The sequence below is a fragment of the Thermobia domestica genome, chromosome 1 (genome assembly GCF_964235325.1).
Source record: "Thermobia domestica chromosome 1, izTheDome1.hap1.1, whole genome shotgun sequence".
Taxonomy (NCBI): Eukaryota; Metazoa; Arthropoda; class Insecta; order Zygentoma; family Lepismatidae; genus Thermobia; species Thermobia domestica.
The window spans coordinates 69,916,421-69,932,076 of NC_137454.1; the positions used below are offsets into that span (position 1 = coordinate 69,916,421).

Here is a 15,656-nt window from a genome sequence, read left to right on the forward strand (position 1 = left end):
TATTACGATTATATCATAATCTAATTCGGTCCAAGTTAGACTACGATTTTATTGCTTAATCATTTGCTCGTTTCTCCCTGTTGAAACAACTTGACGCTGTTAATCACCTAGGAATTCGGCTAGCTACTGGTGCCTTTCGCACTAGTCCTGTTTCCAGTTTTTATTCAGAAGGAAATGAGCCACCATTAGACTATCGTTGTGAGAGATTTTTCAGAAATTATGCAGCCCATATTTGTTGTATTTCTGACCAGCCTACAGCTTTCCATTGCTAGTGGCCAGATTTACAACCAATATGCAGCACAGGAGGGCGCGGTGGTTCAGTGGTAGAGCGTTCAACTCCGGTGCTTGGAGTCTCTGGTTCGATCCCAGCTCCTGCCGTGTGGACTTTGTGACGGAGAAAACCATGCTCGTGGGTTTTCCCGGGGTCTCCAGTTTCCGACCACTTTCTTCATTCCACCATTTCATTCATTTCTCATGATCACCGTCTCCTTTAGCCTAACCGGCATATCCGTGGGACGTAAAACTTAAAGATTTCATTTTTATATATATACAGGAGTTGGACAAAAAATCTAAAACGTTTGCAAAAGTGTGAAAATCATACCTAGTATGATGTGGGGCCTCCTTTTGCGTCCGAAACAGCTTGAATCCGACGCAGAATGGACGTATACAGCTCCTGAATCGTGGTGTGTGGAATTTTGTACCAAGGTTCCTCCAAAACATGCTCCAGTTCCTTAAGTGATGCTTGTGGAGGGTAATGAGACCGAACACGCCTTTCTAACTCAGACCACAATGACTCAATGATGTTCAGATCTGGTGATTGTGGGACCCAGGGGAGGTGTGATAGCTCCTGGTCATGTTCCGCAAACCATGATTCCACCGTTTTTGCAGCGTGACAGGGTGCCAAATCATCTTGGTAGATACCATCACCATCAGGAAACAATATTTGGGCCATGGGTAGAACCTGGTCCCCCAAAATGGCCTCATACACCTTAGCATTTATCATTCCATGCAGGGCTATGATGGGACCTGCAGAAAACCACGATATCACTGCCCATACTGTAAGAGAACCACCCGCATACTTTACAATTGGGAGCAGACAGTCTGTATTATAGGCCTGCGACGGTGTTCTCCATACGTAAACACGACCGGTTGTTGGAAACAAAATGAAGGTCGATTCATCGAAGCACATTACGTGTTTCCACTACTCATGAGTCCACGCCTTGTGGTCCTTGCACCACTGGATACGCCTCTTCGCATTTACTGCTGTGACCAGGGGTTTGGCGATAACGGCCCTGCCATGAATTTTTATTTTATGAAGTTCCCGTCGCACTGTTTTCGATGAAACCGGGTTCTGTAGGCCGGAATTGAGTTCAGACGTAATTTCCATTGCAGTAGTCTTCCTTTTAGCTGCTACAATACCCTCCGGTCCCTATCAGACAGGATTGTCTTTCGACCACTGTTGTGCTTTGCAGACGTCGTTTGCCCATGAATTGTGTATGCCCTCGTAACATTGGACATAGTGCCTTTCGATACCCCCACAATGTTCGCCACTGTTACCACTGAAGCTCCAACCAGACGGGCACCAACGATCATGCCTCTTTGGAAGTCTGTCAGGTCGCCCATTTTATCGCACCACTTTCACACCACGACACTCACAGGTGAACTGGTTACTGCTAACGGAAGAGGAAGATCCACATGACACGTTGAAAACAAAAAACGATCGGCAACCGCAACACGTGTTGTACAGTGGAGGGCCAAACTTACGTGTCCTGTATGAAGTGTTTTTAGATTTTTTGTCTATTCCCTGTATATATGCAGCACAGCCCCGGACTACGCGTCCATGGTATATTCGTACTTACTAGTCTCTCATTGCTGAAGAATTTAAGTGATCATCTCTTTGCTTGCTACAAGTTTGTGATCTTTCATCATCACTGCTTACTCGACCTTCGTTGGCATCACACACTAAGCAGCACACAAGCAACCAGGAATTCCTCCAGGAGTTCGAATCGATACTAGAACAGAACTCCGATTTTAATATGATGTATACGAACTGTTTGAAGAGTAAGAATTCTGTTGGCTGTGCCTTTGTCGCGGACGAGGACAACTCAGTATTTAGTGTGAATCACCTGTGTTCAGTATTTACTTCTGAATTAATAGCAATAAAGCTTGCCTTTCACCATGCTTTTCACCTTTTGATACGCCGTGTACTTATCTGCAATGATTCACAAGGCGTTATTATAAGCCTGCAGAATTTCTTTAGAAGACACGCCCTTGTTCAGACATGCTTGTGAAATATACTCTACAACAGGGCTTGTGTCATCGTCGTTTACTGGGTGCCGCCACAAGTTCGCATTTGGGGAAACAAGCATGCGGACACAGCACCCAAGAACGCCGCATTGACAGATATTGCACTTGAGCACCACCTCCCCTGTTCTGATTTTAGTAGTTATTTTCTTCAACGGATGAGCTCTCACTGGCAAACGGAATGCAACCAAGCCAATGAAAAACTTAACTCAGGTAAATGTGTTTTGGGCACTTACGACACGTCGTCACGTACTAGTAGTCGAGATCAAGTGACATGCCTGCGTATTGAACTTTCACATCTCACGCATTCCTATTTAGTATGTGGCGCTAACAGCCCATATTGCAAAGACTCTATCGTCCCACTGAATATTCGGCACATTCTTGTAGAATGTCTAGAATACTCTAGCATCAGAGAACGCTTGGGGGTGCCTGAAAATCCTACGTTCTATATACCTCTTTTTTAATATATATATATATATATATATATATATATATATATATATATATATATATATATATATGTGTGTGTGTGTGTGTGTGTGTGTGTGTGTGTGTGTGTTTTGTTTTAATGTCTTAATGTCTTTTTAATGTCTTATGTTTTGTTTTAATGTTGTGAACCAAAACGTCGTGAGTGGGAACGGGGAGTCGCTATATATTAAATCTTTAATCAAGTATTTTAGTGAATATGAATTTAAAATGAATTAAATCGAATTAATGAATTCTTGCTACGTATGTATGTTTTACGATTAACTAATTCATATCGGACTCCCGAAGAGAAACATCAAAACAATTTAATGACCGTGTCTTTAGCGTCAACTCCAAGTCATGACTCCTCTTCAGTTGTATTAGAAAGAGGAAAAGAAAGAGTGAGAAAGAAGAGAAGGAGGTAGGAGAAAGGAGAAAAAGAGGAAGAGGAAAAGGAAAGAGGAAGAAGGAACTAGAGATAAAGAATTACTAGAAATATGGTAAAGAAACTTGAATAATTATTAAAAGGTGATTCATATTCGAAGGTTATTACTTGAGGATCAATTCTGAAATGATCCCGAAGAAACACATGTTCCCTCATACTACCCCGACCTGGATCCACGCAACTGCACAAGTGGGAGTTTCCCTAATCCAGTCGAGGTGACGAGAAGCTTTAATTTAATTGTTTGTCTATTATTTCGAAATGTTAACTAACCTGTATCCAGTATCTGAATTTTTGTAATGGAGATCGAAGGAACAGATTTGAATCAGCCAAGAAAAAATCTAAAATAATGTATATTTCCTTCACAAATAGAAGTTTGAGATTTCTGAAAAGACTGTCGTTATTCAGGCTCATCCTGTTATTTTTGGCTTTTCTTCCAGAGCCGATTTAGACTACTCTAGAATTAGTTATCTTTCATGATCTCTGTCATATACTAATACATATAACATGCTATTACACATTTATTATAAACACTATCATAGCAAATCAATATTAATCGCTGCCACTTAAAACTAAATTTATCATTCATTCTCACGCATACACATACAAGACAGAGTATCGACATGGGTGAAAATAGTTTAAAAGAAACCATCTAACTACAATTTGGTGAACATTTATTACATCTACTGAGGAATGAAACACAGAATTTATGAACATGCGATAAGTATACGTATAAACGTATCAATCTACACATGAAATTAAATAACAGCAATGTAATAGTATATATATATATATATATATATATATATATATATATATATATATATATATATATATATAAACAGACAAATTAACAGAAAAGAGATTTTTTTTAATATTTTTATTTAACCTGGGAAATATGATATACGTTCGTGAATAAGTGTAACATGCAATATGATGAATGAAAAGAATTCTTAAGAATGAGGGTTAGTAATGAGTCTTTATATAATTTATGGACATTTTGAAGGTAATTAAACGAGTCATCTCTCGTACTTTCAGATGAGCTATAATATCATACGCATTGTCGAAGCACCCTTTCTGGTGCCCATGCATTTCACTTTATTGCATTCCTTATAAACACTCATAAGATTACATTTATTAATCGTAATTGACACATATTCTGTTCGTTGAAGTACCTGTCGAACACATTTCTCAAATTTCTGAGGTTGAGATCAGTCTTGTCACTGATATCACGGTGACTAATGTTACTTATTCTGTCATTGGCTTACTATCTCATTCACTAACGACCTCACAGTTAATATTACCATATACTACTAGGCACCGCGTTTATCGTTAGATTCGCACTATATGTATGTGTAGCAACGAGAATTTTCCGAGTTCAGAAGTACTTTCGTTTGTATTGCGAACACAACTACTGAGGTGGAAACACTGGTCAAATTTGAGGATTCGTATGAGAGAGATGGAAATCGAAATGTAGTTTTACGGAAGGATTTTAGTTTACTAACTTGAAGGTAAATTTAAGGATACAATAGGGTTACGATGACCTGCCTAAATCCCGTGCTACATGCAGTTAGTGTATTACAGATAATGTTAGTCGTTACATATGTTATTTAATAATATTACAAAGTTTGAAGAGAATATCTATAACATGCGGCGGTATCTACTAACATTCACATTTTACATTATCGGATATCTCAGACCTATAGCGACCAAGGGCCGTTCGGTGCAGATACCACGACCCTTTACACATATTTATTCAATTCTCTATTATATATTTTATTTCAATATCATATTCATATTTCAATATCATACTCATATTCATTTATATCTTAATATACATATATTCAATAATCATTTAAACTTTCAAATCAATAACCCCGACAAATTAAATTTTCAAGGTTGCAACACTTCACCTAAGAGAGAATGGAGAAGTATTCAGTAGAATGCAGTATTATCGCACATTTATAAATAACTAACTAACTGCACATAATAATAAGATTAATATTCTCAAGCATTTTATTAAGACTGGTAAACATTTAATTCGCATGGTAGGCACGTAAACACAGAAATATGTATAAATATATGGTTCCAAAAGGGTAGCAATACTTTTGGACCCAAAACAACTACAACAATATTTACTTTTATGGTTACCAATGGAAACAAAAGTAGAAATAACTGATATTCCGTGGGAATTCCGAACGAATAATGAAGGAGAAAAAAGTAAAATTTTATCGTGTACTAAACCATCGCTCGCTATCGCAGAGTCAAAATATGATGGAGAAACGTTTCTTCAATATTTCACATCAACGGATACCTCTACGAATCGTGTATCGCGACATCTCAGTTGGTAAATCAAGTTCAAATGATATATGTTGAGTTGATATTTGTCAAGTTCAAAACTGGGGGGGAAGGTTAAAAATAAAAAATACACAATTCCAGCTGGCTGAGACCTTGGAGACCCCTGCACTACCGGAAGTGTCAGTGTGGTCTCTAATTTAGAATTTCTAAAAAAAAAATATCCGACCCCTCAGAAGCTAAGAAGAGTTCCGAGTAAAGTATGGAAAACTAGACTAAAGTCAATAAAACAAAGGAATCCTAACAGGGATTTGCCAAATTATAAAAAATTAAATAAAATAAATTTTGTACTAGTAAGTTGTTTGCCAAATCTTACTAGAAGCTCCCAAATCCGCAAGGGTGCCAACCTTGAGGCGTCATTTAATTTCAAACACTATATACTAGAAATAAAAGAAATGAAAATTTATGGACATTGGAGTTTTGGACTCTTGTACGGTAATGACGTGATTCTACTGTAATAAATTTTCTATATTATTCGATCCTATCCACTTCGTCACCTCTGCGGACAGTAATGAACTTAGCTTGATTGGGTGACGGAAAATTTTTTTAGAGTTGCAGAGTAGTATCGCAAATGTATGCTGAACGCGTATATTTAAACTGTATTATTCCTGCAAACGATTATTCTATTCTGTGATTAACTGGAAAATATCTGAAATCGTTCACTATATGACCATTATTCGTATCGTCAGGCCGGTTGATCAGTTAGCCTGTATGTTTACTATCAAATGTCTCGTAGTAAAATTTTCAACCGGGTACGTATATACACGGTGTCTTATTATTTATTCATACTTTCTATCATACACATACATATATCATTAATATTATTATTACTCACATATATATATTTATTTCTATAACGTCGATTTATTTTGCAGACACCCTATACTCCATCATTACGCCCAGGAATGTTCACAGCAGTCTTATATACTAAAATCAACACATTATTCTAATACGTTAATCAACACGCGTGAGCTTGTAAGAACCGATATCAGATTCTTTCAAAACAAATCATAGTATATTTTACTTTACGGCTTTGGATTATTTTGTACGCGACGAAAACTCAATATTCTTAACTACATGCAAAAATATGTCAGAAAATGTCAACAATGTGATCGTTCACAGAAAGCAACGGAAAGAGAAAATTTAAAACTGCAGCCTGACAACAAAGTAATGCCATATAGACAAACTTCAAGTTAAGCGGAAAAGCAAACTTGACTATTATTAAATATTTGATTACTGGACTATATAAATGACTGTGCTTTTCAGGAAAGTTAATTTACAATGTAAATTATCCAATACCAATTCATATGGGTCAGAACTAATATTTACTCATCATTTTCTGCAAAAAGGGTCACTTTCATGTTGACCAGTTTACTAAGTATCGGAGTAACAAAAACATAGCGGCGATTAGTTCTCAATTCGGCGAAAGATGGCATTAATAGTACGAAAACTGACTTTGCACTAGTAAATGAAATCTGTACTACGGTAATTACGGGAGTAATTACGGTACAGTGTTACTATGAATTTGAGATGCGAATTGGTTTATCCGTTTAAATTGACTACAAGAGATGACTAATTAAGCAATACACTGTCCATAAAGAAATAAATCGCATTTTCACTCACACATCACTACGGTCAAAATACTAAAATTCCACACATACATGCTACATCCCACATAGACCAAGAACACAAATATTAATACATATCACTACACATATTAAATCATCTTATCACCCAGTTCAACTGCACATAAATCAAACAAATTACTGAAAGCACCATCCTAAGCCGGCTCTATGCACTATGAAAAGAAATGGAATAAACAGAGCAGAGTGGCCCTTCTACCAATTAAATCATAGTTTTCCAATTTCTTTCAATGCCCCAGAAAGGACTTATTGAAACTAGTAATGGTAAGAGTCCCTTTCCTGAAGGGAAAAGCGCGGACAAAAAATCGTTCACCCCGTTTCTGTTGGAAGCTTTGGTCAATTTAGGAATAAATGAGAGTCCCTGTGCTAAATTACACAGACATTGTGAAATTCAACTTAACTATAAACAAACCTTCACCAACCGCCATGTTAATAATTTTAAAAAATCACATTTACTACGTACAACTACCTATATCTGGACAGGCTACCGCAACCCTAATCTGAGCTTTTGGGGGAAAGAACAATTTCAGATGAAAGGCACTAATTCCACACGGGCAACATGAGAAATTAAGGCACTTCACTTTGAAGAACCTGTCCATAATTACTTATTAACGTAAACATGGCGTTCGCTGATTTGAATTCCATATTTCACCAATTTTCTGACTGATTTAGCTGAAAATTTAATACTTTGAGACTCTCAACTGCTTCCTGGCTATTCAGTAATTATTTGCAACTAATTTTGCCTTGATAATACTGCCTTTTCCATGAAAAAATCCAATATATTTCGGAGTGAAATTAACATGGTCCAGTTTGATGCTTTTCAGGTAGCAAAGTGACAAGAAGCGCGTTTTAATACTAGAGTGTCGGAAAAATTCCCATCAGAACAAAGGGTTTTGGCGGCGGAGAATATAAAACGAATAGAAAATGGTAACAATTGGATGAAACCGGATTTTGGGAGGATATGGGCATCTCAGAGGGACGAAGGGGGTCTAAATTATTCTGCCAAATATCAGATTGGTGATAATTTCAAGAATTTCTATCCAATTGAGGGCCTATGTTTTTGTATAGCATTAAAGTGTATAATTTCAATACTCATCCATTTGAAATGCTAATATACAGGGTTTACATTTTAAAAAAATGTATAAATAAAGGTATTATTCTCCGAAATATAATTACTACTGGATTATTCAAAGCTTCCACATTAATTTTGGTTTGAATAAGGAACAAATGAATATACAACATGGACCAAAGAATATATATTGAAAAATCTACAGTATACAGTACGTTCAAAAAAATTGGACCCTCCAAACAAAAATTTCATTACCCCGACTGTAATGGTACATTTGAACTACACTTTTTAAAAGAAGTTTCATTTGGAATTATTAATATAAAGCTTATGTCGACCATAAAGCTCAATTTTGGTTATTATTTTACGTAAATTGTATAATCTTCCGATTTTTTGATAAAACTAGAATTTACACTGAACTTTCCCGCCAATCAAATACAACATGCAACCCATTTGAATTAACATAAGCACTACTCATCCCTTATTGTAACTACACTATTTAATTTCATTAATTTTAAGTTCTTCAAATAACTTCCTCTAGATTTACGTGATTTAAACGTTCGTTTTTCATTTCTGCACATTTTATTCATTTACGAATTTCTTTTTTAATAGTAATGTCAAACAAACTGAGTCCAAGCTGTCATTCTCCAACTACCCTACTCAGTTTAATGAAGACTTCGAAAACATCGTCTTGAAGATGTTTTCAGTTGTGCTTCAATCCAAAGATTGTGCCTTACATTCTCGAAGCATCATTATCTAATTTTCTTACTTTAACATTTCACATTATTTAAGGATGATGATTTTAAGCATTTTTTAATTTTTTTTATTTGTTGCTTAAAATTATGAGCAATGCATTTCTTAATATATTAACATTTTAACTCAATATAACTTGAACAAACAAATCAGGGGCATTATTTAGGGGGGCAGGAGGGGGCAATTGCCTCCCCCCCAAATTTGAGGAATACATATACATTAATCGGTTGTCTACTAATATACTAGTACAAAATGCTTAAGTCTTACGTCGGTGGTGCTCTTGCCTCCCCCCCCCCCCCCAAGCGAAGTCCGAAATGACGTCCCTGAAACAAATTTCACAATATTCTAAAAATTTAAACTCAAATAATAAACATTTTAACAATAGTGTAACGAGCAGAAACAGGAACTCGTAATTTCATGTTACACTTCATGTTCTGTTCTAATTATTTCTTTCTAACTTCTTCAGATTAATAGCAACGAATTCTCAGCAGATAGAAGTGCACCTGTGCAACCTAGTCAAAAAGCAAATGTAGATGTGACTTATGAACCTATTACGTTAGGAAAAATAAATGCTATGTTGATAGCGACATCTGCCCAAGGAGGAGAAATTAGGTAAGATTTTTTTTTTTTTTTTTTGGTCTTATGTTATTTACAGCTTGCTTCTAAAATCTTTTGAAGCTAGTAGAAAGTGTCATTAGGAAAGAAAAAGAAGGAAAAGATATTATAGTCTTAATTACTAAAATTTCTTAACGTGTGTGTCGCAAGGACAAACAAGTTGCAAAACAATTAGTTTGATTCACATGTCTGTATTTCCGTAACTGTATTTTTGATTAAAACACAAACTTATAGGAAAATGATGCAATTAAAGGTACATTTCAAAGCAGAAGATTAAATATATTTAAAAGAATCAATTTTCGCTTTATCCATACATAGCATAAAAGCATTTTGGTTTGTACGTGAGTATATATGTTAATCAGTAATGTGCAGGAATAGAGAACAAATAATAAAAATATGAATGAAACAAGAATGTGCATTATAGCTGCAACAAATAAACTTTATGCACATAAATAAACCTGGAATAAGAGGCAACTTTATAAAAGACTAGCCTTTGCCTAACAGAAGGCCAGGGCCGGATTTCCCAATAGGCCCGGGCCTATGGGCGCAAGCTCCCAGGGGGCGCACAGCCGAGAGAAAAAAATAAACAATATCTAGAAATAAAAATAAATAGCCATAACTTAACATATTTTTTGAATTGATTTTAAAAAATCAGGCTAATAAAGCATTTTGATTTTGAAGTTCATTGGAACAAATAATTGTTGGTAAAGTTCAATTGTTTTTTAATACATTAACGGTATTTTGTTAAGCCCAAAACCAAGTAAATTCCTCAAAAAACTTGCAGTGATAAAATTGCATCGTGGAGTGGTGTTTAAGCAATTAACATATATGCCTGATATAATTTTTTAATAAAGGTTTTTAGGAAAGTAACTTTAACCAGATTAGGGGGCGGAAAAAGTTATTGGGCCTAGGGGCGCCAAAATGCTAAATCCGGCCCTGCAGAAGGCTCCGACCCCAGACCCTCGCGATTAATCGGCCTACAGCCTCGCACCTCTTAAACCCATAATTGTACTGACTTTCAAGTTTCTTTTCCTATTTCAACTATCTAAAAGATAAGATTTTCTTATACTAAAAAAAACACCCATTTAAACAACATGAAATCCCCCCTTTATATCCTTTAAAAACTAAAAATATTCACTTTTGACTATTTTCCGGTGGTTTAATTTTGGAAAACTACAATCATGCCAATTTCATCATTCTAATCCTGCCAGAAGTGCTAAACATTTTGGAGTGTAGATATTCCATATAAATAACATGGGAAAGATTTTTCAGTTTCTCGTAAAAGTACTGTAAAGTTGAACATTTTTATTTTTGGTGATTTACTTAGGTAACGCTTACGAAAACGTACAAGTATATCGAATTTCAAGCTTTTATTCCGAGTACCTAAAATATGATATAGTTTTTTTAAAAAAAAAGCCCATTTAAATAACATAGGGAATTTCTTCATTCGCTTTAAGACCTTCTAAAAATTAAAAATATTCACTTTGGCAATTTTCCTGTGGGTTAGTTCCGAGAAGCTACAATCATGCTAAATTTAATCGTTGTAGCCCTACAGGAAGTACCCAATAATTTTGGACTGTAGAAGATGTCTCATATAAATAACATGGGAAAGATTTTTCAATTGCCTATGAAATCCCACTGAAGTTGGATTTTATTTTTTATTTTTGGTGATTTACTTTGGTAATGCTAACGAAAACGTACAAGCATACCGAATTCCAAGTTTTTATTCCAATTTTAAGTACCTAAAAAATCAGATTAAAAATTAAAAAGACAAGTTTAATTTAAATAACATGGGCAATTTCTTCATTGCCGTTTAACCCCTCCCCCCCCCTTCCGCGCAAAATAAAATAAAATATTCACTTTTGGCAATTTTCCTGTGGGTTAGTACCGAAAAGCTATAATCATGCCAAATTTCAACTTTCTATGTCAACCGGAAGTACTCGTAATTTTATGTCAGCGAGTGAGTTCATGTAGTTTTATATATAAATCAGTTTCTGTTAAAAGGGCGTATGTAACATTTTTCACAATTTTAACATTTTTTAAAGAAATTGATGTTTAGAAGAAGATGTTACAATCTGTGATAAAAGGACGTGCGTTTCTTGAAACTTGTTATACAAATAAAGCATTTTCATTTTTTCATAAACCAAACTGTCTCGTTAAGAAAACAGTTTTTATCATTTCTGAACAAATTTTTTTATTGTACATATGTCCTTTTAACAGAAACCGATTCATAGAGTTAGGATAGGATATAGTTAAAAATAACAAATCAAACTTCAATACGAAAAATTGTTCTATTCTGTGAATTCACATTATTCGTCTATATTTTACACGATCTCATCAGAAACAGAATATGTAAGAGTGCTAAGTATGCTACAGATGAAAGTAAGCCTGAATAGGAGGGACATTGGATTGGAAACTGGTTAGCTACAGACAATGATATATTGACTATTATCACATAAACTTACAAATGACTGCAAATATACATGTCATTATGTCTTAAATGTAGAAACTTGCATACGTTATGATAAGAAATCTTCTAAATTATACCAATCTTATTATTCTTTCAAGAAGGCAGCAAAATACATGGAAGTTGTTATCGACAGCGATACCACGGTAAATTCATAACGATGAACTGAATTTTCTAGTTTAAGTATTCGATTTGTACCAAAATTGAGAAGAGATGCTCATATGTTGCTGTATTCTAATTTGAATTAAAAACGAAGTTGATATCAAGTAGGGTCTGTATATAAGAAAATCATTTATCAACAGAAGTAGATAATTTACTTCATTTTTTATGAGATGCTATTCAATTATTACATTAATAACTTACTTATTAAACAACTACTCTTGGAGGAGGGGGGAATTCGTTTCCTGGAGCCAACGTTCCTCCTGGAATCCAATCTTATTGAAAGATTTATTGAGATAATTTGATCCCTTTCTGTTCTCTTATTTCTTTGCCCGAAATATCACTTGTCACTTAATTTCAATTTCAAATCAATTCAGTCTGTAGAATCAGTTAAGAGAAAATTAAAGTTAAATTGGATTACATTTTTATATTATATTATATATATATATAAACGGAACGATTAACGAACGATTAAGAAAAATTCAAATCGTTTTTAAAAACAATTTAAAACTATAACAAACTGATATAAACATTCTTTCCAGAGTTCCGCTCATAGGAACGTGCAACTTACCTAAACCTCAAGGACCAATTACAATCAAAGCAGGAGCATCGGCTACTGTAACTTTTAAGAATGTGTTTCCTCAGCAGAAAACCTTCTATTATTCCGTCGATCATCCAGCATTCAGTATCAAAGATAAATCAGACAATATCAAAGGAAAGAGGGTTTGTAAAAAAAAAAATTGTTCTTATTTCTTGCATTTATATTATTGTATTCATTAGCTGCCCCAAGCACCGGTACCGAATTTCCCCAATTCTATTGGGTACGCTAATGTTAACATTACAATTTATTTTTGAGTGTATATATTTTTACAGGTTATATGAGGGGCTAATAAAACCTAACTTCTGAGTGCTGCATAGCTCATAAGTCTGCCAAGGTACTATTACCATGGAATAGAGTGAAAAAGTCATTACCAGTTATATAAAATAAAGTGTTCTATATAAATGTCTTTTTGCAAACTATGCTTATTTGAAAATGAACAAACGAACAAACAAGCAAAAAAAAGCAAAAAAAAAAAAAAAAACTGGTATTTTTAACAATTGAATGGGTACGAACAACGTTGTAACTTTTTTAAAAAAAGCGAAACAGATGTTGAAATTGAATAATGTTATTTTCAACTAAAGGAAATGATAACTTCCAATGAAAATGGAATGTTGGTAGAATAAGATTGAAATCTATCGCAATGGTAACAAATCTACTTCCAACCTCTCTTACACAAGTACTGGGAACGTTTTCGTGGCCTCCAATAAAATTTGGCTTTTGATAGTTAAACGTTGTTCGTGTCACCCATTTAATTGTTACTGAAATTATGAATAAAGTTGTGTCATTTCTAGGACCCTGTGTTATTACTTTTACACCAGTTCATCTATATAATAATTGTTATCAATGCATATCATTGTTCAAATACTAGTACTTTATCTGAGTATATATACAGGGGTAGACAAAAAAATACTTCATACAGGACACGTAAGTTTGGCCCTCCACTGTACAACACGTGTTGCGGTTGCCGATCATTTTTTGTTTTCAACGTGTCATGTGGATCTTCCTCTTCCGTTAGCAGTAACCAGTTCACCTGTGTACTGTAACCAGTTTGAGTATCGTGGTGTAAAAGTGGTGCGGTAAAATGGGCGACCTGACAGACTTCCAAAGAGGCATGATCGTTGGTGCCCGTCTGGTTGGAGCTTCAGTGGCAACAGTGGCGAACATTGTGGGGGTATCGAAAGGTACTGTGTCTAATGTCATGAGGGCATACACAATTCATGGGCAAACGACGTCTGCAAAGCACAACAGTGGTCGAAAGACAATCCTGTCAGATAGGGACCGGAAGGCATTAAAACGGATTGTAGCAGCTAAAAAGACTACTGCAATGAAAATTACGTCTGAACTCAATTCCGGCCTACAGAACCCGGTTTCATCGAAAACAGTGCGACGAGAACTTCATAAAATGAAAATTCATGGCAGGGCCGTTATCGCCAAACCCCTGGTCACAGCAGTAAATGCGAAGAGGCGTATCCAGTGGTGCAAGGACCACAAGGCGTGGACTCATGAGCAGTGGAAACACGTAATGTGCTCCGATGAATCGACCTTCACCTTGTTTCCAACAACCAGTCGTGTTTATTTTTTATGGAGAACACCGTCGTAGGCCTATGATACAGACTGTCTGCTCCCAACTGTAAAGGATGGGGGTGGTTCTGTTACAGTATGGGCAGTGATATCGTGGTTTTGAGCAAGTCCCATCATAGCCCTGCATGGAATGATGAATGCTAAGGCGTATGAGGCCATTTTGGGGGACCAGGTTCTACCCATGGCCCAAATATTGTTCCCTGATGGTGATGGCATCTACCAAGATGATTTGGCACCCTGTCACGCTGCAAAAACGGTGGAATCATGGTTTGCGGAACATGACCAGGAGCTATCACACCTCCCCTGGGTCCCACAACCACCAGATCTGAACATCATTGAGCCATTGTGGACTGAGTTAGAAAGGCGTCTTCGGTCCCATTACCATCCACCAGCATCCCTTACGGAACTGGAGCATGTTTTGGAGGAACAATGGTACAATATTCCACACGCCATGATTCAGGAGCTGTATACGTCCATTCCACATCGGATTCAAGCTGTTTTGGACACAAAAGGAGGCCCCACACCATACTAGGTATGATTTTCACACTTTTGCAAACGTTTTAATTTTTTTTCAATCCCTGTATATATAGATATAGATATAGATATAGGTATATTATTGGCCATATCTAAATATATTTCTTTTAATTTCAGGATCATCGCATTACCATTAACTTCAACATAAAGAATATTTCGGTAACCGATACCAGTTTCCCGATCACAGGAAAATTAAGTATAACGTGTGCCGATCCTAATTTATCTGACATCAGTTGGTCATATTATCTAAAAGGAGTCATGGATCAAGGGAAGTAAATGAGTAATTTTCATAAGGCTTTAATACTTTCATCATATTTTATGTATTTACCTTCCTAGTCTTCTTTAATAAACATATGGAAATTCCTGTTACGTATGTTTTTGTCTGAATTACTAGAAAATTACATTGAAAGTTTTACATGAATCAGCAACAAAATGATTTTCTGATATCTATGATCATAGCATCATAACTTGGCCAAAATTCAGTTTGGAAGTACAATAGAATCACTTATATAGACGCATGAAAATTACAGTAGTTAACTTTGGAAGAAAGAAAAAAAAAAACTTCGACACAAAAATCCAGTTCTAGATAAGACAATCTGTTAGCAGAAATTGTGAAGTAAATCAGAATCTTATTCTGAAAGATGGCAGATTTCAACAGGTGATAGTCGAAG

The 15,656-nt window shown here is 35.5% G+C and overlaps 1 protein-coding gene across 1 annotated transcript in view; it reads left to right on the top strand.

Moving 5' to 3' along the window:
* LOC145685811 (hydrocephalus-inducing protein-like) overlaps window positions 1–15,354 on the top strand; it is a 461,224-nt gene extending 445,870 nt beyond the window's left edge. Inside the window, exons 56-58 of the mRNA XM_081758381.1 lie at window positions 9,495–9,640; window positions 12,812–12,992; window positions 15,103–15,354. Coding sequence (XP_081614507.1) covers window positions 9,495–9,640; window positions 12,812–12,992; window positions 15,103–15,261 — 486 coding nt within the window. The 3' untranslated portion in view covers window positions 15,262–15,354. The remainder of the gene's footprint in view (window positions 1–9,494; window positions 9,641–12,811; window positions 12,993–15,102) is intronic.
* The last annotated feature ends 302 nt before the right edge of the window (window positions 15,355–15,656 follow it).